Source organism: Ostrea edulis, chromosome 7 (assembly GCF_947568905.1).
Source record: "Ostrea edulis chromosome 7, xbOstEdul1.1, whole genome shotgun sequence".
In the NCBI taxonomy this organism is placed as follows: Eukaryota; Metazoa; Mollusca; class Bivalvia; order Ostreida; family Ostreidae; genus Ostrea; species Ostrea edulis.
In genome coordinates this window covers 69,552,529-69,574,822 of record NC_079170.1, presented here as the reverse complement: position 1 = coordinate 69,574,822, position 22,294 = coordinate 69,552,529, and the positions used below count along the sequence as shown (strand labels likewise).

Here is a 22,294-nt window from a genome sequence, read left to right as displayed (position 1 = left end):
GACCTCATTTGAGCAACTGGTCCAGTGTTACTCAAAACATAAAAATGTTCAAAGTTGCAGACAGGCAGACGGATGGACAGACAGAGATGGGAAGACAGCACATCACAAACACAAAACTTTGATTCACAGGTGCTAGATGATAATTACATTTCCCTATTTACATTTACAGTATCTATTGCAGACAAAGGTTTGCCATACTTTCAGTCACTTAGAGACGTGCCTTAATCATGGTCTTTCTCTCTTCCTCGCTGAGTCGTTCCTGGAAGAAGAAGCCTTTAATAATACAAATGGTCAGTCCCTCCTGGTCAGGGCAGTCGTCCGGCAAGATGCATGCCACGACATCATCATCCTCCATGACCCATCCAGGACAGGATCGGTTCTTTCTGCGCCCCACATAAAATAATACTGAAACAGACAAAATCTGACATGTTAAAGCTACAATGATCGGTTCTTTCTGCGCCCCACATAAAATAATACTGAAACAGACAAAATCTGACATGTTAAAGGTACAATATACGCTGTGTGTGTCTCGGAACTACATCAGTGTATTATTTTTCAAATGAGAAAACTGCAGGAATTATTTTAAAACTTTGCATTTTTTCTTAATACATGTGCAGATTCAGAATTTTTTCAGGACTGTCAATATCCCTAAAGTGGGTCTATAAAATAAGCAAAAATTTCCCATTTCAAAGTCCAGAAATCCCCAATTTTGAGACAACATACATATAAGTAAATGGTATTTCTCAAATGATCACCCATTGTCAAAATACAGAAAACTACACAGCCATCATTTCTAGACTGAACATCAAGTGCTTTAGTAGGGGGTGGGGGTGTTACAGTATCAATGTAACTAAGTGAGAGTTTACCTTGGTCTTTACCTTTCAAAACAAGGGGGAAACTCTCTTTAACTGAAATAAAATCTTGGATGACTATATGCTAATTAAAATATTCCCATTCTGAACAAAAATTCTAATCAATTTCCCAATCAAAAGGAATTCCGACCCTGTCCCAACAAGAGGTACTGTGAGCAATGCTCACTAAGAATACCCCCCCCCCCCTTACCCCAATCTCCCAAAGGGTGTTGGTAATAGGTATAAACTACCTCTTTTCTGAGTGTTGCTACTTCGATGTCCAGTGCGCATTACCTTTGACCTTTTGACCCCAAAATCGATAGGGAACATCTTCATCCCATGGGTAGTCCATATGTATGATATGGTGACTGTAGGTGGAAAGGATAACGCTTTAGAGCCCGGAAACCATATTGCTACTTCAATGTCCAGTGCGCTTGACCTTTGACCTTTTGACCCCAAAATCGATAGGGAACATCTTCATCCCATGGGTAGTCGATATGTTTGATATGGTGACGGTAGGTGGAAAGGATAATGCTTTAGAGCCCGGAAACCATTGCGTCTACAGACGGACGGACGGACGGACAACCCGATTCCAGTATTACCCCCCCACAACTTGTTGAGGGGGGTATAAAAACCCAAAAACCATTGTGACAGCCCTTTATATTTTACATGGCATTCAACCTACTCAGGATTTTTTTTCAAACCTTTAATTACTCTAAAATTAATCTCACATATAACAGGTGAGGTCTTAAAGGAGGACCCCCATTTTTAATAGGATTTTGCATGCTGGGAATAAATAAGATTCTGGACTTCTCAAAATGTCTTGTTCAAAAAATTTCATATGATATTATGGTTTTTCAAGCTTTTTCTATCAGAGGGGGAAGGGGGAGGGGGTGGAGAGTTTGGGGGAGAGGGTATCAGATGTCTTACATTTAAACATAGTCCTCTTGGTGGAGTCTTCGTCTGGTCCGGACACTTTGATGGTAAAGTTGGTAGGATTTTCCTTTTCCTCTACGGAGTAGTCCAGCACACAGGCACACCAGCAGTCTCCCTCATGCCACTCCGTCTTCACCGGGAGATTCCGCAGGTGACTTCGGATTATGTTAGCAGTAAGTGGATAGGAATTTTGGGATCTAGCCGTCCTAGGTATGGGTGATCTCCCTTCATCACCCTAATTAAATAAGACGATTTTATCAGTAATCCATTTTAGATACATGTACTTTCGATTGAAATTATAAGTACATGACTGTGCTAAACATTTTAAAAGTACATGTACTTCATTTTTGGTTAGATTTATATAGAAGGGACCGACATCATGTCAGGGCTCGAAATTGCCTGCTTATGTCACTAGTCCTGACAGACTGATCGGATATAAACTGCTTATGTCACTAGTCCTGACGGATTGATCGGATATAAACTACTTATGTCACTAGTCCTATCGGACTGATCGGATATAAACTGCTTATGTCACTAGTCCTGTCGGACTGATCGGATATAAACTGCTTATGCCACTAGTCCTGACAGACTGATCGGATATAAACTGCTTATGCCACTAGTCCTGTTGGATTGATCGGATATAAACTGCTTATGTCACTAGTCCTGTCGGACTGATCGGATATAAACTGCTTATGTCACTAGTCCTGCCGGACAGATCAGGTATAAACTGTTCATGTCAGTGATTTATTTTGGCGTGCGTCCTGCGTAAATTACGTATTGAATTTGCTCAGGGCGCATGATTTCAATAACTGGGCATCCCAGCTGACGCATGAACATTCGAATTTATATGATCATGTTTTCATTTCCCAATCTAAGCTCCAGAACGTACTACACAGCCGAGATATTCCGAATTAAGAATTATGATATTTCATTGGTCAACTCGCATTGCATTAACCAATGAAACCAAATGATATATAAGGCATTACGGCGGGTAAACTAGTCTCGTGCAACCAGACGCTCTGCTTTTTCCGTAAATATCCGAAGAGCAGAGAGTCTGGTAAAGATATGCGATAACGTTTGTAACTTCAGAACGAGGCTTACCAAAATTTCCGTATTTAATTTGATTGGTTGATTCAACACACCTTCAAAATAACGACTACCGAAGAAATTTGTAATAGATTGAATTTCCTGTTTAAGCTTAAGGATTTACAACTAGAGTGTTTATAAAAACTTTTGTAAAAGCTTGAAAGGATTTATTTGCTGTACTACCGACGGGAAATGGTAAAACCATTTTATCATTATTACTTTAGGAGGCAAAAGTGAAAGTACAATTTCCAGCTGACAAAGAGCGTAATTTTTTTAATTCTACATGAAGTAATGATTTTCCCATTAGTATTACTAATGAAGGATCAACTAATTAGGAACAAATTTCGGAATTGATTGTTTATGTCAGAGAGAATCCAACGGAAACTAAATTAGCGCTCCCTAGCGGTAACAGTTATTATCGCATGTCTTTACCAGACTCTCTGCTCGTCGGAGATTTACTGAGACAGCCGAGTGTCTGGTTGAACGAGACTACGGGTAAACAAAACTGGGAACAAGAATTTCCTCACATATAATCCGATTCCGCCGATTTTTTTTAATGTTTTAAAACTTCCTAATCAGGGAAAGTTAAAACATTTTGCAAAGTGATGTGAATGATAATATTGCCAGTAACTACAGGTAAAAAAACAAAACAACCGCGGAGTCCCCGAAATCAAACGTCGGTCCTGAAAACGAACAGAGGTTGAGAAAATTCAACAAGAGGCCCAGAGGCCTTATAGGTCAACTGAGTATCATGTAACAACCTTCCAATGTTTGAATTAGGTTTGTGTTTAAGTATAAGAATTTTACTTTTGGATGGAAGAAACATTGAATAGCTATGTGGTCATGAAGTACATGTGTCATTTTTATGTTCAATCAATCCTTTTTAAAAAACCTAGGTCTGAGACATCATAAAGAAAAGGGTTATTTACTCCTTAGATAAAACCAATATAAGAAGATTTTCAAAGAATTTCTACATTTTCACTATATGACCAATAGAGCCCCACCCTAACACAAGAACCCCTGCCCCAGGGGCCATGAATTTCACAATTTTGGTAGAGGGCTCAACGCTCATTATAATTATGCCCACAGTTTGGCCTCTTGATGTCCAGGAGTAAAGAAGAAGATTTTTTAAAATTACACTCATTTTGATGGTTTTTGCCCCACCCCTCAGGCCCCAGGGGGGCAGGGACCACGAATTTTACAATTTTTGTTCCCCTCCACCCACAGATGCTATATGCCAAAATTGGTTGAAATTGGTTCAGGGATTTCAGAGAAGAAGCTGAAAATGTTCAAATGTTAATGCACGACGACGGACAAAAACAGAAGATTTTCAAAGAAATATTGCATTTTCACTATATAATCAATCAGCCCCGCCTTTGCACCAGAACCCCTGACCCAGGGGCCATAAATTTCAGTTTTGAAAGAAGCATCCTTGATCATCATTATCATACTATTAGTTTGTCTACTTAATACCCAGCAGCAGAGGAGAAGATTTTCAAAGAAATAAAATGCATTTTCACTATATGATCAATAGGGCCCCACCCTAATACCAGAACCCCTGACCCAGGGGCCATGCATTTCACAATTTTGAAAGAGGCATCCTTGCTCATTATAACCATGCTATTGGTTTGTCTACTTAATACCCAAGGACAGAGAAGAAGATTTTCAAAGAAATAATGCATTTTCACTATATGACTTATAGAGCCCCACCCTAGCACCAGAACCCCTGATCCAGGGGCCATGAATTTCACAATTTTTAAAGAGGCATCCTTGCTCATCATTACCATGCTATTAGTTTGTCTACTTAATACCCAGAGACAGAGAAGAAGATTTTCAAAGAATTTCTACATTTTCACTATATGACCAATAGAGCCCCACCCTAACACACCAGAACCCCTGATCCAGGGGCCATGAATTTCACAATTTTTAAAGAGGCATCCTTGCTCATCATTACCATGCTATTAGTTTGTCTACTTAATACCCAGAGACAGAGAAGAAGATTTTCAAAGAATTTCTACATTTTCACTATATGACCAATAGAGCCCCACCCTAACATAAGAACCCCTGCCCCAGGGGCCATGAATTTCACAATTTTGGTAGAGGGCTCAACGCTCATTATAATTATGCCCACAGTTTGGTTTCTTGATGTCCAGGAGTAAAGAAGATTTTTTAAAATTACACTCATTTTGATGGTTTTTGCCCCACCCCTCAGGCCCCAGGGGGGGCAGGGACCACGAATTTCACAATTTTTGTTCCCCTCCACCCACAGATGCTATATGCCAAAATTGGTTGAAATTGGTTCAGGGGTTTCAGAGAAGAAGCTGAAAATGTTCAAATGTTAACGCACGACTAACGACGACGGACAAAAACAGATAGCAATAGGTCACCTGAATGATTCAGGTGACCTAAAAAGTGAAAACAATGTCATCAAAAATGGCTTACACTTTATTCTTGGCTAAGATTTGAGAAAAATGAAGAAAATGGAGAAAAATTTATTTATTGCAGCATTTGCGCAGAATAGAAAAACTAAATGGCATGAACAAAGTAGCTAGGAATAAAAACTTTCATCATTCAACTATAAACATCTGAAAATCATTTTGCAATATGAACTACGAATAAGAATTTTCTGCAAATAAATTATCCGATGGCTTGTAATAAAAAGCGAAATATTTATTCTCTAGAAGGGGGTGACAACAGTATAAGCTTCTTCCTTAACGTGGTTTGTTTCTACCTGTCGGGCTGTTTGTTTGAAATAATGAAATTTGAACTCATTGATTTTAGCATGGGACTCATTATTGTAATCAAGGGGAGTTCGCTGGACTCATGATAACCATTTTCAAAATGAATCACTGATGTCATTAGTCCTGACAGACTGATCGAGTATAAACTACTTATATATCACTAGTCCTGCCGGACAGATCGGGTATAAACTACTTATATCATTAGTCCTGCCCTTATTCAATTTGCCAGGTACTTACTGTACCTCTTATGGTGTAAAAGATATGATATGGTTAAAGTTTTTTTGTCAGGCAAACAGGCAAAAAACCATATGCCCCGAATCTTCCATTTCTGGGGTATAATATGAATCTGGAATTTTCAAAGCAGATAATTATTTTTTCTTTCGAGTTTAAATTTCTAATTTCCGTTTTGACTACTACTGATCACCAAAAATGATATATAAGTAAAAACTGTACTAATGTACTGTCAAAGACACGAAGAAGGCAAAACTTTAAAGGGACATCAACATGATTTAAGCTGAAAATTTTCAAAAGTTGTTTCTCTATATTTATGTTTACAATGCTTAATTAAGGCAGTGTTCGAAACTGGTTTAAAACTTGGTATAGACCACGGGTCTATGCCAAAACAAGATGACATAGACTTCATTGAATTGGCATAGACCGCAACATTGAAAAAAGAATAACATTGTTATTTACTTCTAATGTACTTAGAAAGCATCTTTCCATTTCCATAACAATATGTCCTCCTTTCCTCATAACGTTTATCAGACGTCAACTTTTGGGATAACTCTATTGCTTTAAACCTAGAAAATCGGCATTGACAATTTGGTCTATCTCAATCATAATCGGCATAGACCAGTGTCATTTGACATAGACTCGGTCTATTGGTGTATGGTTAACATAGACCGGTGTCATTTGACATAGACTCGGTCTATCAGTCTATGGTTAACACAGACCGGTGTCATTAGACATAGACTCGGTCTATCAGTCTATGGTTAACATAGACCGGTGTCATTTGACATAGACTCGGTCTATCAGTCTATGGTTAACATAGAATAGGCCGGTGTCATTTGACATAGACTCGGTCTATCAGTCTATGGTTAACACAGACCGGTGTCATTAGACATAGACTCGGTCTATCGGTCTATGGTTAACATAGACCGGTGTCATTTGACATAGACCCGGTCTATCGGTCTATGGTTAACACAGACCGGTGACATTTGGCATAGACTCGGTCTATCAGTCTATGGTTAACATAGACCGGTGTCATTTGACTTAGACTCGGTCTATCAGTCTATGGTTAACATAGACCGGTGTCATTTGACATAGACTCGGTCTATCAGTCTATGGTTAACATAGACCGGTGTCATTTGACTTAGACTCGGTCTATCAGTCTATGGTTAACATAGACCGGTGTCATTTGACATGGACTCGGTCTATCCGTCTATAGTTAATTTCGAACACTGCTAAGGTATTTCTAATAGTCAACCAAAATTTGAATATCGGTCGTTGAGTTGCAAGCGAGATACAGCACTCACAATTTTTTGTTATGTAAACAAGGTTCGTGCATGTTTTTGTTTAAATACAGATTGCTTAATAGAAAATAGCACATTTAAAACAAAATGAGATGTGCCAAACACTAGAAACTGTTTAATTGTGTTCAGAATTAATTTGTAAATTGAAAAACCTGCTTTAAATGAAACTTATATTAGTACACTTAACCTATGTAAACAAAAACAATGACTCGAGCCTTGTTTACCTATAAACATAGAATTGTGAGCTATGTATCTCTCATGTACCGCAACATTTGACATTCACATTTTGGTTCAACATTAGGAATACCATGGTTAAGCATTGTAAATGTTAAACAAGAGGCCCATGGGCCACATCGCTCACCCAAGTCACTTTAACACATGGAAAATGAATTTCCCATTGTTATTCCATTAACTTTTCAGGAGCCATGTCAGATTTTAAGAAACTTGATTCTGCACTATGTTGGGGAGGTTCAGGTACATTGAAATACTTCTGGCTCAAAGGTTCTTAAGAAAAAAGGTTTTCATAATACAGTTAAAACCAATGTAAAAATAGTTTCTTTGATAATGTCTGCATCTGAGCTCCAGGTGTCATGACTGTTACACACGTGATTTTGCATTATGTCAGGTATCTTCTATGCAAGTTCAAACTTTGTGGCCCAGTGGTTCTTGATACAAAAATTAAATTTTAAAGATTATTTTCTATTTTTAGACATGTAAATATGGTTTGCCCTATTGTGACCACACTTTTATGGCCATCATTTTCACAAACTTTATTGTGCTCTATATCAGAAAGCTTCCATGTAAATTAAATGTAGTTTTTTTTTAATATAAAATGTGGTTTCCCCTAGTGTGGCCCCACCCGACCCCCAGGGGCCACGATATGAACAAACTTGAATCTGCATTATGTCAGGAAGCTTCCATGTAAATTTGAACTCTTCTGGCTCAATGGTTCTTGAGAAGAAGATTTTAAAAGATTTTTCCTAATATATAAATACATATAAAATATGGTTTCCCCTATTGTGGCCCCACCCGACCCCTGGGGGTTATGATAATATGAACAAACTTGAATCTGCATTATGTCAGAAAGCTTCCATGTAAATTTGAACTCTTCTTGCTCAATGGTTCTTGAGAAGAAGATTTTTTAAAGATTTTTCTATATAAACACATATAAAATATGATTTCACTTAGTGTGGCCCCACCCGAACCCTCGGGGCTATGATATGAACAAATCTGAATCTGCACTATGTCATAAAGCTTTCATGTAAATTTGAACTCTTCTGGCTCAATGGTTCTTGAAAAGAACATTTTTAAAGATTTTTCCTATATATACACACATATAAAATATGGTTTCCCCTAGTGTGGCCCCACCTGACCCCCAGGGGCCATGATATGAACAAACTTGAATCTGCATTATGTCAGGAAGCTTCCATGTAAATTTGAACTCTTCTGGCTCAATGGTTCTTGAGAAGAAGATTTTAAAAGATTTTTCCTATATAAATACATATAAAATATGGTTTCCCTTATTGTGACGCCATCCGACCCCTGAAGGCCATGATATGAACAAACTTGAATCTCCATTATGTCAGCAAACTTCCATGTAAATTTCAACTATACTGGTACAGTGGTTCATGAGAAGAAGATTTTTAAATGACCCCCACCCTATTTTTACACTTTTGTTATTATCTCTCAATTGACGAGAACCTGGCCCTTAATTTGAACAATTTTGAATTCCCTTCAACTAAGGATGATTTGCATTAAGTTTGAATGAAATTTGCTTACTGGTTCTGGAGAATAAGATTTTTTTAAAATTTCAGTGTATTTTTACTGATTTGCTATTATCTCCCCTTGGATAAGGGGGTTGGCCCTCATTTGAACAATTTTGAATCCCCTTCACCCAAGGATGATTTGTGCCAACATTGGTTAAAATTGGCCCAGTGGTTTTGGAGAAGAAGTTGAAAATGTAAATGTTTAACAGACAGACGGACGGACAGATAGACGACGGACAAAAAGCGATCAGAAAAGCTAAATTGAGCTTTCACCTCAGGCGAGCTAAAAATGGAAAAATAAATTTTAAAATTTTCAGCTAAAATCGTGTCCATGCCCATTTAACAGTTCAGGTCTGCCCTTTAACAGTTTAGGTCGACTAACTGACGTACATAAATTCTGAGTGATGGGCTTTCCGAGTATGCAGAATTGGATATTAGACACACTCACTTAAACAGTTGTACAACAAAAATGAATAATCTAATTAAAACTACATGAGCACCCCTCGTTACAACCTGTAATGTATGTACCTGTATAGCCCTCACAGATATAGTCAGCTCACTGGCCCCTGTCACCGCATCTTCAATACGGACCACATTGAAACCTCCTATTCTGCTATTCCTCGGCAGATCGTCCGAGGCCTGCATGATCCCCGACTTGAAATCCTCCACACGCTTCATTTTATCCGTGAAGATCCTTCTCTTCTTGTTACTGGGCTTGCTCTGTGCATTTTCCTTCTCCTTTTTGACTGGTATGATTATGTCGGAAACCTTCGCCCCTGCAATAGTGGAAGCTGGCATGTGCTCGAGGTTTTTCTCTCCCTCTATGTGTGCCACCAGGTCATCAATATCATTGTACACATTATCGGCTGTGGGTTTTAGTTTGTTCTTCTTCTTGCGTTTTTTCTTTTTGCGTCCGTCAGACTTGCACTCTGCTACAGTGATACTATCCATGGGGTCCTCTTTTTTCGCATTCAAGGCCAAGCACTCCTGACACTTGTCTGAATCCTCACCATGTTTGTTTTTGGCATAGTGTAAAAAGTCCCGAAACTGCTCCACTGATAAAGTGTCCCTCCAATCCGAAAATTCGTCCGAGTACGGCGCAAAGAGTGGATTTTCTTCGTCTTTAAATCGTGGGTCTCCAAGCGTCCAACAGTCTATAAAACTCGGCCCATTCTTTTTGCCACTTAGTTTTTCACGGAAATATTTCGTACTGCAATCGTCTAGACATGATTTACACATTACCACCATGCTACGATGGTTTCCTTTACCGCTTATCAAAATCTCAGGTGGTACCCAATAAGATTCATCCGTTTCATCCATGGTGGGGGCGTCCAGCCACCGCCGCAAACACCGACAGGCCGATCCTCCGAATCGTAAATATATTGGACTGACCACATACACCTGAAAGCAACGCAAACTTTAACCGATAAACAGCATCTGCAATAGAACCTGTTTCACTGCCTGCATAAAGTTTTAAACTGTGTTTGGAAGAATTATAATTAAATGTTCAAGACACAACATATTCCAAAATTTCAAGAGAACTAAACAAACCTTTAGGTACGATGTCTTTTGATCTGGTGGTCCAAAAAATCTCCTAAACAGGTCTCTGAGAGTAAAGATCTTTTGTGAGTATTTTTTTTTAATTGAAGACTATTGACATAATGTGCATACATTTTATGACAGCAAGTATCTAGATAAATCCATTAGAAGTATAAAATCACTTCAATATTTGTGACTACCAATTTTCAGAGGCTTTCAAAGATTCGATCAGCATGCTCATGAGGACTAGATTTTGTGACATTGAATGGTTACTCTTCTTGATTGCAGTTGCTCCCCTTGTTTGTGAAGGATTTGAAACATACTAAAACTACAATGAAAGTGCCCGCCCCCTCTACTAAAAATCACTGCTTTCATATAGTACATATTTCTTACCTTGTGTCTCTCATGTAAAATGGATCTTTGGCTAAAATTGATAAAAAGATATTGTAACTAAATTAAAACAAGAGGCCCATGGGCCACATTGCTCACCTGAGTCACCTTGGCCCATATCTGAAGACTTTCCATATCTATTTGCATGTAAAACCTTAGTCCCTATTATGGCCCAAACTACCCTTTGCAAACTTGAATCTACACTATGTCAGAAAGCTTTCATGTAAATGTCAACTTCTTTGGCCCAATGGTTCTTGAGAAAAAGATTTTTAAAGCCTTTTCCTGTATTTGTATGTAAAACTTTGATCTCCCTTGTGGCCCCATCCTACCCCTGGGAGCCATGATTTGAACAAACTTGAATCTGTATTATGTCAGGAAGCTTTCATGTAAATCTCAGCTTTTCTGGCTTAGTGGTTCTTGAGAAGAAGATTTTTAAAGTTTTTCCCTATATATTTGTGTGTAAAACTTTGATCCCCCCTTGGGGCCCCATCTTATCCCCGGGGGCCATGATTTGAACAAACTTGAATCTGCACTATGTCAGAAAGTTTTCATGTAAAAATCAGCTTTTCTGGCTCAGTGGTTCTTGAGAAGAAGATTTTTAAAGATTTTTCCCTATATATTTGTATGTAAAACTTTGATCCCCCCTTGTGGCCCCATCCTACCACCGGGGGCCATGATGTGAACAAACTTGAATCTGCAATATGTCAGGAAGCTTTCAGGTAAATTTCAGCTCTTCTGGCCCAGTGGTTCTTGAGAAGAAGATTTTTAAATGACCCCACGCTATTTTTGCATTTTTGTGATTATCTCCTTTGAAAGGGACATGGCCCTTCATTTGAACAAACTTGAAAGCCCTTCACCCAAGGATGCTTTTGGCCATGTTTGGTTGAAATTGGCCCAGTGGTTCTGGAGAAGAAGTCGAAAATGTGAAAAGTTTAACAGACAGACGGACAGACAGACAGACGACGGACAAAAAGCGATCAGAAAAGCTTCGGTTCAGGTGAGCTAAAAAACCTTAGACAAAACAACAACAAAAACAACAACAAAAACAAAAATAAATGTGTTTGTGACATACTATGCCCTCGGCGACAACAAAGAAAATTTTTTTTAAAAAGTCTTATCATAAGGAATTTATATATATCGTCGACTGCCCTATTTCAGAGACTGACCAGAATCGGTGACCTTTTGTTTACGTGGGCGCATTTTCGTTTCCGGGTGTAGATTGCGTCATCAATTTTGCCGTAGTATTTGCAAACATATAAAGAGTACGTCTTCAATTTTTTTCCGAAAATGAACTATTAGAAGGAGAGTATGCAAAAAATCAACAAGAGCACCCCAAAAATAAGCCCATTTACTTATTACTTTTTCAAGCAAACCTTCAAATTGATATAAAGTATACCAAAAGTCTAGAATTCTACACAATGTTATTTTATTCATTGAGGTTTAGTTGCACATTCCTCCTGTATTTATGTTTTAACTGTTACAAACTTTTGGCAAACCTATATTAACAATGGTTACCGAAAAAGGTGAAGTCACCATTTTAGGACCACAAAGTGACATGTTTTTTGTTAAGAAAATATATTCAATAACGTACCAATGAATTTGGAATTTTTTGATGAAAGTAAAGGAATTTAATTACTTTAAAGGTAGGTGTGTAATTTATTTATTTAATCCAAGTGATTAATGAGAAAATTGCAGTTTATCAATAAGGTCACCGAAACTGGTCAGTCGACGATAGAATACGAACACCCTACATTATAATACATCAGGAGATATGCCTAGGTTAACTTTCTTAAAAGTAGGTCAAAATCCAAGGTCAAGGACACAAGGTCAAAACTTCGGTACCAAAACAAAGGTTTTGTCATAAGAAATACATATACATTATATATGAGAGCCCTATCACTAAAAAGTTATAAGCAAGGTTAAAGTTTAGAAATTTGAGTCAAACTCTAACATCACAAGGTCAAAGGTCACAATATAAAATCAAAGGGCTTGTCATAAGGAATATATGTGCAGAATATGAAAGCCCTTCATTCAATACTTCAGGAGATATTGTTTAGATTAGCATTTCCTAAAAGTAGCTCAAATTCCAAGGTCACAATCACAAGATCTAAAACTTTGGAACTAAAAGAAAGGCCTTGTCACAAGGAATGAGGTCTTGTCACAAGGAATGAGGTGTCACAAGGAATGAGAAAGGTAAACGTTTTGGACAGAATGACAGACAGAACAAAACAATATGCCCCACGATCTTCCATCTCCAGGGGGGGGGGGGGGGTCTAAAAACAATGTTTTATGTCAAAATGCATACATTTATAAACCGTACTTCTGTGTCCAATGACATAGGCATGATTTGAGCTGAACATTTTCAAATTTTATTACATTTTTAATCTTCAGAATGCTTAACTAAGGTATTTCTAATGGTCAGCAAAAATTGTGAATGTGAGTTGTCAAGGTCCATGGGAAATACAGCACTCAAAATTCTTTGTTATGTAAACAAGGCTCGTGCCATGTTTTTGTTTATATAGGCTATATATAAAAGTTTCCTTTAAAGCAAACTTTCAATTTACAAGTTAATTCTGAACACAAATAAATAGTTTCTAGTGTTTGGCACATCTGATTTTGTTTTAAGCATGCTATTTCCTATTAAGCAATCTACATATATGTAAACAAAAATCAATATATGCACCCAGGGGTGCATAAGCTGAGTTGCATGGGATACATTGTAAAGTCAGGAATGATGTGGCATATTTATAATTGTGAAGAACTAATTTCAGTTTTAAACTTTTCAAGTTACTGTCCAGAAACCATATTTGTCTGAAGTTTTCAATCTATTTTTGGTCACTGTGACCTTGACCTTTGACCTTTTTTCTCCAAAATCAATAGGGGCCTTGCTTTGCTGGTATCCAACAATATAACCAAGTTTCATTTGATTCAAATTAAAAAAATTTCAAGTTATTCTCCGGAAACTAATTTTTTTTGGAATTTTAAATCTATTTTTGGTCACTGTGACCTTGACCTTTGACCCATTTTCTCCAAAATCAATAGGGGTCTTCCTTACTTGGTACATAACAATATCTTTAAGTATCATTTGATTCGAATTTAAACTTACTGATTTATCATCCGGAAACCAAATATTTCTGAAATTTTTATTCTATATTCAGTCACTGTGACCTTGACCTTTGTTCTCCAAAATCAATAGGGGTCTTCCTTACCTGGTACCCAACAATATATCAAAGTTTCATTTGATTCGGATTTCAACTTTCTGAGTTATCATCCGGAAACCAAATTTTTCTGAAATTTTCATTCTATATTCGGTCACTGTGACCTTGACCTTTTTTCTCCAAAATCAATAGGGGTCTTCCTCACCTAGTACCCAACAATATATCAAAGTTTCATTTGATTAGATTGTAAACTTTTCGAGTTATCATCCGGAAACCAATTGTTGACGCCCAACCGCCCACATCACCAAACCAAGAGCCGAGTTCAACTTCGTTGCAACTCGGCTAAAAACATGGCACGAGTCTTGTTTACATAACAAGGAATTGTGAGTACTGGATCTCACTTGCAACTTAACAACTGATACTCCAACCGTTCACCATTTCAAACACTTTAGTTCAGTATTGTAAACAATAAAAATGGAGAAAAAAAATTTTAATTTCTCAGCTCAAAATGTGTCTATGCCCTTTTAAGATATTGCAAAAAAATTGTTACATTATGTTATCAGAGAATTCTCTAATGCATTACCAAAGGACTTGGAGTCCAGATCTTTAAACCTATCTCGATTCTGGGCCAGCTTGGCAATGTCTTCAATAAAGGTTCTTGCCTTCCCTTCCCTGCCTGCATTCAAAAAATAATCATTATTCATTATTATACATATTCATATATTTAGAAAATAAATATCAAGTCTCCTGGGGCTTTACATTTCAAACAACATTTCAAGACCTCTGAGATTATCCTGCATCATCCATGAAAACAGGAACTTTATTTCTATTCTTCTGTACTACAGCCCAGATATATACAGCCGATCGTTTACCTATACAGCTACGAATCAGGTCTCCGTCATTACATTTTCCAAAACGGACTGTTTGCTGACGAAAAAGGCGAGATCATGTGATATATACTAAATCTATTTTGACAAATACTTCAAGTATTTAGTTTGATGTTGATTGATATAAATATCAACTGCTGTGAATACACGGGATAAGAAAACTGTGTGTGCCTCAACATGTTTGTTTACATGTGTATCGATTTCGGAATGCAGACGATTGATTTATTGGCAAATGTTCTTCAGTCATTTATAAATTTGTTTTGCAACATATATTAATTTTTATGATTATAATATGTCTGATCCCACCTCTGGTATATTTAGGAGTCTGTGTTTGCCTTACTCCCTATTTTGCATTGCTTATAGGAGTTGTGATTGATTGATTGATGTTTTCCGCCACACTCAACAATTTTTCAGTTATCTGGTGGCGCCTAGTTTTTATTGGTGGAAGAGAGAACCCAAATACAATGTACCTGGGAAGAGACCACCGACTTTCCGAAAGTAAACTGGGAAACCTTCTCACTTAACGGCGCGAGCGGGATTCAAACTCGCGCCGACAGAGGTGAGAGGCCGTGTGATTTTGAGCGCGATGCTCTAACCACTCCCCCCTATAGGAGTTGTGAAATTGACCACTGTTCGTTATTTTCCCCTTTCATTTAAGTTAACACCCAAAATGTATACTTAAACACTGTCACATTCGAAATATTTAATACACTCTATCTTTGAACTTTCTGGATTAAATTTCTTTCATCAAATCAACAACAAAGAAAATGGCTCCACAAAAACTAGATGATTTTACAGCAAATATTCACCTTCAACAAAGTTTTCATGTATAAAAATAAACGCTTGATCAATGAAGTCCTCGAATTTGGGTGAATTGTGGGATATTTCTTTGATAGCTCCATGTCGATTGGTGAAACTACGGAAAGTTATGATGAACTTCTTCCAGAAGGACAACCCCTATACAAAATACAATGAAAAGATATTACTATATTATTACATGTATTTTAAAAATCCAAGTCATGACTATAAAACTAAAATTGACCAATCAAAATGCAAAACTATAAGTCTAATTTAAAACTAAATATTACAATTCAGACTAGGATTTATTGAAGAAAATCTCAAAAACTAAGTCCAAAGTTTGACTTAAGTTTCTTTCAAGAAATCCAGAATCACAGACCATAAACTGAGAATAGACTTAAGCCTTAATTTTAAATCCAGCTAACTTTTGATTGATTGATTGAATATTGTTTTACGTCCCTCTCGAGAATATTTCACTCATATGGAGACGTCACTACTGCCGATGAAGGGCTCCAAAATTTAGGACTATATGCTCGACGCTTATGGCCATTGAGCAGGGAGGGATCTTTATCGTGCCACACCTGCGACACGGGACCTCGGTTTTTGCGGTCTCATCCGAAGGACCGCCCCATTTATTCGCCTCTTACAACAATTAGCAAGGGAAATCTGAGGACCTAATCTAACCTGGATCCCCAAGGGATAGCTAACTTTTGAAATAATTTTCATACACAAATAAAATTTTCAGTATATATATATGTTTGCATTTGAATTTTTTTTAGATTTTATGTTGATTTGTTCATGTTCTAAAGACTTCAGGAATATTTCACACATTCTAACACTTTCGTATATTTGTTCTACAGTTCCGCTGATTCCGTCAGCTCCACACCGTGTCAAGCAGCCGTTCTACAATGTCCTCTGTTTGCAAACATATTTGCTCCTATCTGCTAGTCAAAGGTAACATCAGCACTCCATATACTCCTGGTATACACAACATATTCTGCATGAAATGTTGTCTGTGGAGACTTTACAGGCCACACAAATTAAACTTTGAATCTTTGAAAATGTTAAATATTAGATGTTTTAATCTTTTCTGGTCTCCAGTAACACAGATAATTATGGTAGCTTTTGCAGTCTTTTTTCATCATTACCAAACCCCATCTTAATTTCGATCTCTACTGGATAAAAGGAACTTCATTTAATTAGCTACAATACAAAATCTCTACATTGTGATTGTTGATTATAGAAAAAATTAATTCCAAACGAGCATAATTAGTACTGTCTACTGGAGGCTGAGGAAATTATTTGAAATTTGCCATTACATATTTTGCATTGATGCTCATTTCATTTAGCAATCAGTGAGTCTGTAAGTCATTTTCATTGCATTTCAGTGATATGTGTTGTTTAGTGGTAGAGGCATCAGGACCCTCAATCTCCCCCATCAGGGCCCACAATCTCCCTTATCAGGGCCCTCATTCTCCCCCATCAGGACCCTCAATCTCCCCATCAAGGCCCTCATTCTCCCCCATCAGGACCCTCAATCTCCCCATCAAGGCCCTCAATCTCCTCCATCAGGGCCCTCAATCTCCCCATCAGGGCCGGCAATCTCCCCATCAGGGCTCTCAATCTCCCCATCAGGGCCCTCAATCTCCCCATCAGGGCCGGCAATCTCCCCATCAGGGCTCTCAATCTCCCCATCAGGGCCCTCAATCTCCCTCAACGGGGTCTGATAAAATCCGATTGGAAAATAAGCAAAATATCCGAAATCACTAGTGCAAAAATTCCCAATTCTGAGAAAGTGTATGTAAAAGGTATTTATCCCACAACAGTACTTTTCCCAGGTTCATAACACGGGTTGGAAAAACGATATGTTCATAATTATGCAAATTAGGTAGGTCAATCATTCATGCACCACAACATAAACAAAACAAAATGTCATCCCTTGAAATGGTTAACATTGATGGTAAAAGGCCTTGTTTTGTCACCAAGATTGTTCCAAGTGGATTTTGTGTTTCTTATGAAGTGAAAATAATTTCAAGTTTCTTAAAACCGTGACGTAGCGACAACGTCGCAATGAAATTGAAAGCAAACAATTCCTATGACATTCAGATTGTGAAATAGACAGTAAATATCAAAATGTGAGATTAATGATACACGTAGTTGCGGGATAAATAGAATCTTAGACTCGTGCTTATGACATATGAAATTTGTTACCGGATTTGAAAATTTCCCTAGTCAAGGCTCGGGAAATATTACATCTGGTATTAAACTCATTTCATAAATTTCATATGCCATAAGCACTCATTCAAGATCCTCTATTTCTCAAAGGTTTACCTATTGTTAAAATACAGGGGAAAAAACGGTAATCAAAACAAAAATCTGGGTGACTATGTTAAAAATTCCCCAATCTGAACAAAAAATTCTGATAAATTTCCCAATCTAAAGGGATCGGGATCCTGTCCTAAACACTGCAGTGACAACTCTGGGAAAATTACACCTCAAGTCTTCAAATGTCTAATTCATTAAATGTTTAATGAATAAGTCGTTGGTGATTCAACTATCAAATGTTTAAATAAGTCATTGGTGATTCTAATCATTAAATGTTTAAATAAGTCGTTGATGATTCTATTAAATGTTTAAGTCATTGATGATTCTATTAAATGTTTAAATAAGTCATTGGTGATTCTATTAAATGTTTAAGTAAGTTGTTGAAGATTCTATTAAATGTTTAAGTAAGACGTTGATGATTCTATTAAATGTTTAAGTAAGTCGTTGGTGATTCTAATTATTTAAAAATGTTTAAGTAAGTTGTTGATGATTCTAATCATTAAATGTTTTAAATAAGACGTTGATGATTCTATTAAATGTTTAAGTAAGTTGTTGGTGATTCTAATTATTAAATGTTTAAGTAATGTTTAAGTCGTTGGTGATTTTACCTGCTCTTTCCACATACACCGGAAAGCCTCTTTGTGTTTGGTAAAGAACATGAATTCCCCCGGAGAGATCTCCAGGTCAAACAGGTCAAGGTCAGTGTCTGACAAGCGAATCTTCTTCATGGTTGACTGATTTCCTAGCTCCTACGGCTGGAATGGAACAGCTAGCTGTTCAAAGTGGGTTTTACAACTGTAATGGAAAGTGAGTGTTAGAGAAGATAAAAGAATTTTCAGTTATATAAGACATGTTTATAAGTCATCATGATATTTAAGAAATGAAACTTATAATTCTTTATTTGATGCATGTATCAAACGAAAAATTGGGCGGAAAACTTTATCGATGCGCGTAGCGCATTGATGAAAAAGTTTTCCGTCTAATTTTTCATTTGATACATACATCAAATAAACAATTATAAGTTTTATTTCTTACCATTTAATTATATTTTTAAGATAGAAAAACAAATAGTTTCTCTTATCAAAAAGCTTAAATTAACATTTTTTGAAATGGCGCATAGGAATACCTATACGTAACAATGAAAACAACAACAAAACTGGCTGTGCGTTCGGATCGGGTGAGGTAGTGTTTCTGTGTAGAATTAAATGGATTATACGCCAAATTAGAGGTGCAGTTGTTAAAAGCTGAAATAGATATAAAGGAAGAGAACAAGCTTTGACTGGATTTATGCTGCATTGCGTTTGAGACGTTGAACAATGGTTGTATCGTAGGAATGATGGAATGCGACTCGGCTTCATTTCAATATCAAGTAAAAAGCTCAACACCTCTTCATCTAAATTGCCCTCGTTGACTGAGCCCCATATAACGCAGTTCAATTTCATTAATATTCACCAGATCAAAAGTCACTGCTTGCTCCGTCATGTTATCGAACTCGTAAAGCAGACGATACATACCACAATCTGTCTACTTCTACCAGTCAGTGCCCTACATCATCAAGTTTATTGTTCTGCCACATCATCACTAGGCTTATGTGTGTTTGTTTTTTAAATCAATTTGTATTTTATTCACATCTTTGGTTGTGTTTATATTTGGTAGCATCAAACGAATACATTTCATTAACAATGCATGTGGAAATTTCCGTTCGATAAATAGCGCTAAAATTAGAATGGCCGTTAACAGGGAAGATACATTCCAGAGAAAAGTAGTCCCGTGTGCTTAGTGCAGATGAACTCCGGACGAATTATTTTTTTGACACAGAAATCAAACAAATTTTTTATCCAATCAGCATCATTGTTAAGTCATCACTTTAAAAGTTATTAAATGATTTAATATCACCATGGCAAACCTGAGACGTAAACATGGGTAATAATTGCTTCTTCACCAAACACTCGACACTTAGAAGAGAGATATACAGATCTTTTTGATATGACCTTAAAAACAAAGGTCACATTTCAGCAAAGAAATTAGTCCATTAAAGAACCCTCACTGCTACGGCCCTGAGTAAGGTCTAAATTTCAGATACTACACCTACAGCTGGTGATCGACGTCTTACTATGAGTAAAAAATTCTTGATGAGACATAAAACAAATAAACAACCAACCTAAACATATGTTAAAATAATATAGACATTTTAATTATCTAATCACTGCATGTTTCTAATTATCACACATGTTCAGTGTCTTTTGAGCTGTGATGAGGCTGGAAGAGGTAAAACAATAATTTTCATTGTCATCATAGGTAATAATTATGGTACAAGTGATTTTAAAGGGGCATTTAAAACTGTAATTTTGTCACCAAAACTTTAATTCAATGAAAATTGCTCTATTACATATATTTCAGTAATTTATTCAATAACACCAGTATTCAATTATTTTAAACACTCTTTTACCTCAAAGCAGGCAAATGAAGATGTAATTTTGGTGATTAAATAATCATTGGCTTGCAAGCTAATAATCCTTCCTTATATATTTCTTTGCACTAAAAGCGGTTATAATCTAATGTGCTTTTATTAGGTTTCTCTTGTTTTTGTATAAAATAAATGTTTCTATTAATCATTGATATATATTCCTATGCCATTGAGACATTTTGAGAGGGAAAAAATGGTTGCCATCACTTTCACAGCAAATGCCCTTAAATATTCTGATAGAGGCATGTGTCTGAGCAATGTCATGGATATAGGAACTGTTTTTACATGATTGAAATATAAAAAGTAATGCAAAATTCCTTTTTGCATGCACAGAATTAACAATTATTCTTAACAGCGTGAAAAGTATTGCAAGACCTGCTGTTCTGTTCAGTGTGTGTGTATATATATATATATATATATATTATAGCTAGAGCACCCTATCTTCCTGTTCAGCTTTGTCTAAAAAACAAAATCAGTGCCCTGATCGATCATTGCCTTCATCCATGAAGACAGCCTTAGCAACAGTGAGTTAGACTGTCTCTGGCCTGTGGACCTGGATACCCAGTAACCATTTCTCATTTTATACAACGTTGTAACCATGAATTATTTATATATATATATATTTATTTATCTATCATAACAAAAGAAAACTGGTGTGCTCAAATGATTCTAAAATTCCCGAAATCCTTGAACAGACTGGGACCATTGCTTGTGACAGCTGTACCATTTCTGTGTAGACCATTTAATTCTTATGAGTATAATAAACAGCTGATTCTTCTCTAAACTACAATGTAACCTAGGCCTACTGCATGCAAGCTGAGCACCCTGAAGCACAACAAACACGTGCACAAACTCAAACAGAAAGAGATAAATGACACAGTGTCGTTATAGCAATAAAAAGTATGACTATACCTTCCAAAATACTTATGAATGAAGCTTCGTCTTCACCGTGACAGTGGGCAGGAGATTTTCCACTGTTCTAATCTTGTTACCAGGATAGTTGAGGGGATTCCCAACATGACCGATTATGACCCGGAAGTTAACATGTAGTGACAGAACCAAACTACAGGCGACAGAAAACTAATTTTCCCGGCCGTGTTATCTTTCCTCTCTTGTTAGGCTGTTAGGAACTACACTCAAGGGCCAAAAGTATTTCCGTACTGCTAATTTCCCCTATATGATTCATGGAATAATACAAGTCTTACAGCACTGATAAAAATATTTCTACTGCATTCATCAGCATAAAATTTTCACAAATCGCCTGGATTTAAATTCTTATTGCTATTTTTTTCTTTATGTGTTACAGTTTTCCATACTCACTAGGATAATCATGTTGTAAGAACTTTATTTGAATCTTACACATCTCATATTAATTAGCATTTAGAAGAGTCTACCTCGTAATTCATAAATCGACCCACAAAAAAGTAAAAATTTAAAAAAAGAAGAATAAAACAACACTAAATGTAACGTTTGTCATGAATTTTGAATGAATATCTGCATATATTGTGAAAATTTCATAATGATAACATTAACCATCAAATTTTGGTGAAGTTTCTAAAATATGAAAGTGAAAAATAGCAGTGCAGAAATACTTTGACCATTGAGTGTATATTGATAAAATTCTTCTTTTGCATGTTGATCTAGATGTACACTGTAGTACTAGTTTATTTTTTGTTTGTTTTGGTTTTATTAATTTATCCTCTTTTTTTTTTTTATTTCCTTTTTTAATTTTAGATCGGACCACACTGAAAAGATCACTTTTGATATAATATGATATAATATTAATTTGGTATAGTATTAATAATTCTTAAAATATTA

At 36.6% G+C, this 22,294-nt stretch overlaps 1 protein-coding gene across 1 annotated transcript in view; it reads right to left on the bottom strand.

Moving 5' to 3' along the window:
* Positions 1-21,995, bottom strand: part of LOC125654976 (uncharacterized) — a 48,419-nt gene extending 26,424 nt beyond the window's left edge. The window contains exons 1-9 of the mRNA XM_056145217.1: positions 21,389-21,995; positions 18,618-18,804; positions 15,696-15,843; positions 14,583-14,675; positions 10,845-10,875; positions 10,464-10,518; positions 9,441-10,313; positions 1,782-2,022; positions 221-405 (exon numbers count right to left, since the gene is read on the bottom strand). Coding sequence (XP_056001192.1) covers positions 221-405; positions 1,782-2,022; positions 9,441-10,313; positions 10,464-10,518; positions 10,845-10,875; positions 14,583-14,675; positions 15,696-15,843; positions 18,618-18,737 — 1,746 coding nt within the window. The 5' untranslated portion in view covers positions 18,738-18,804; positions 21,389-21,995. The remainder of the gene's footprint in view (positions 1-220; positions 406-1,781; positions 2,023-9,440; positions 10,314-10,463; positions 10,519-10,844; positions 10,876-14,582; positions 14,676-15,695; positions 15,844-18,617; positions 18,805-21,388) is intronic.
* Between the last annotated feature and the right edge of the window lie 299 nt (positions 21,996-22,294).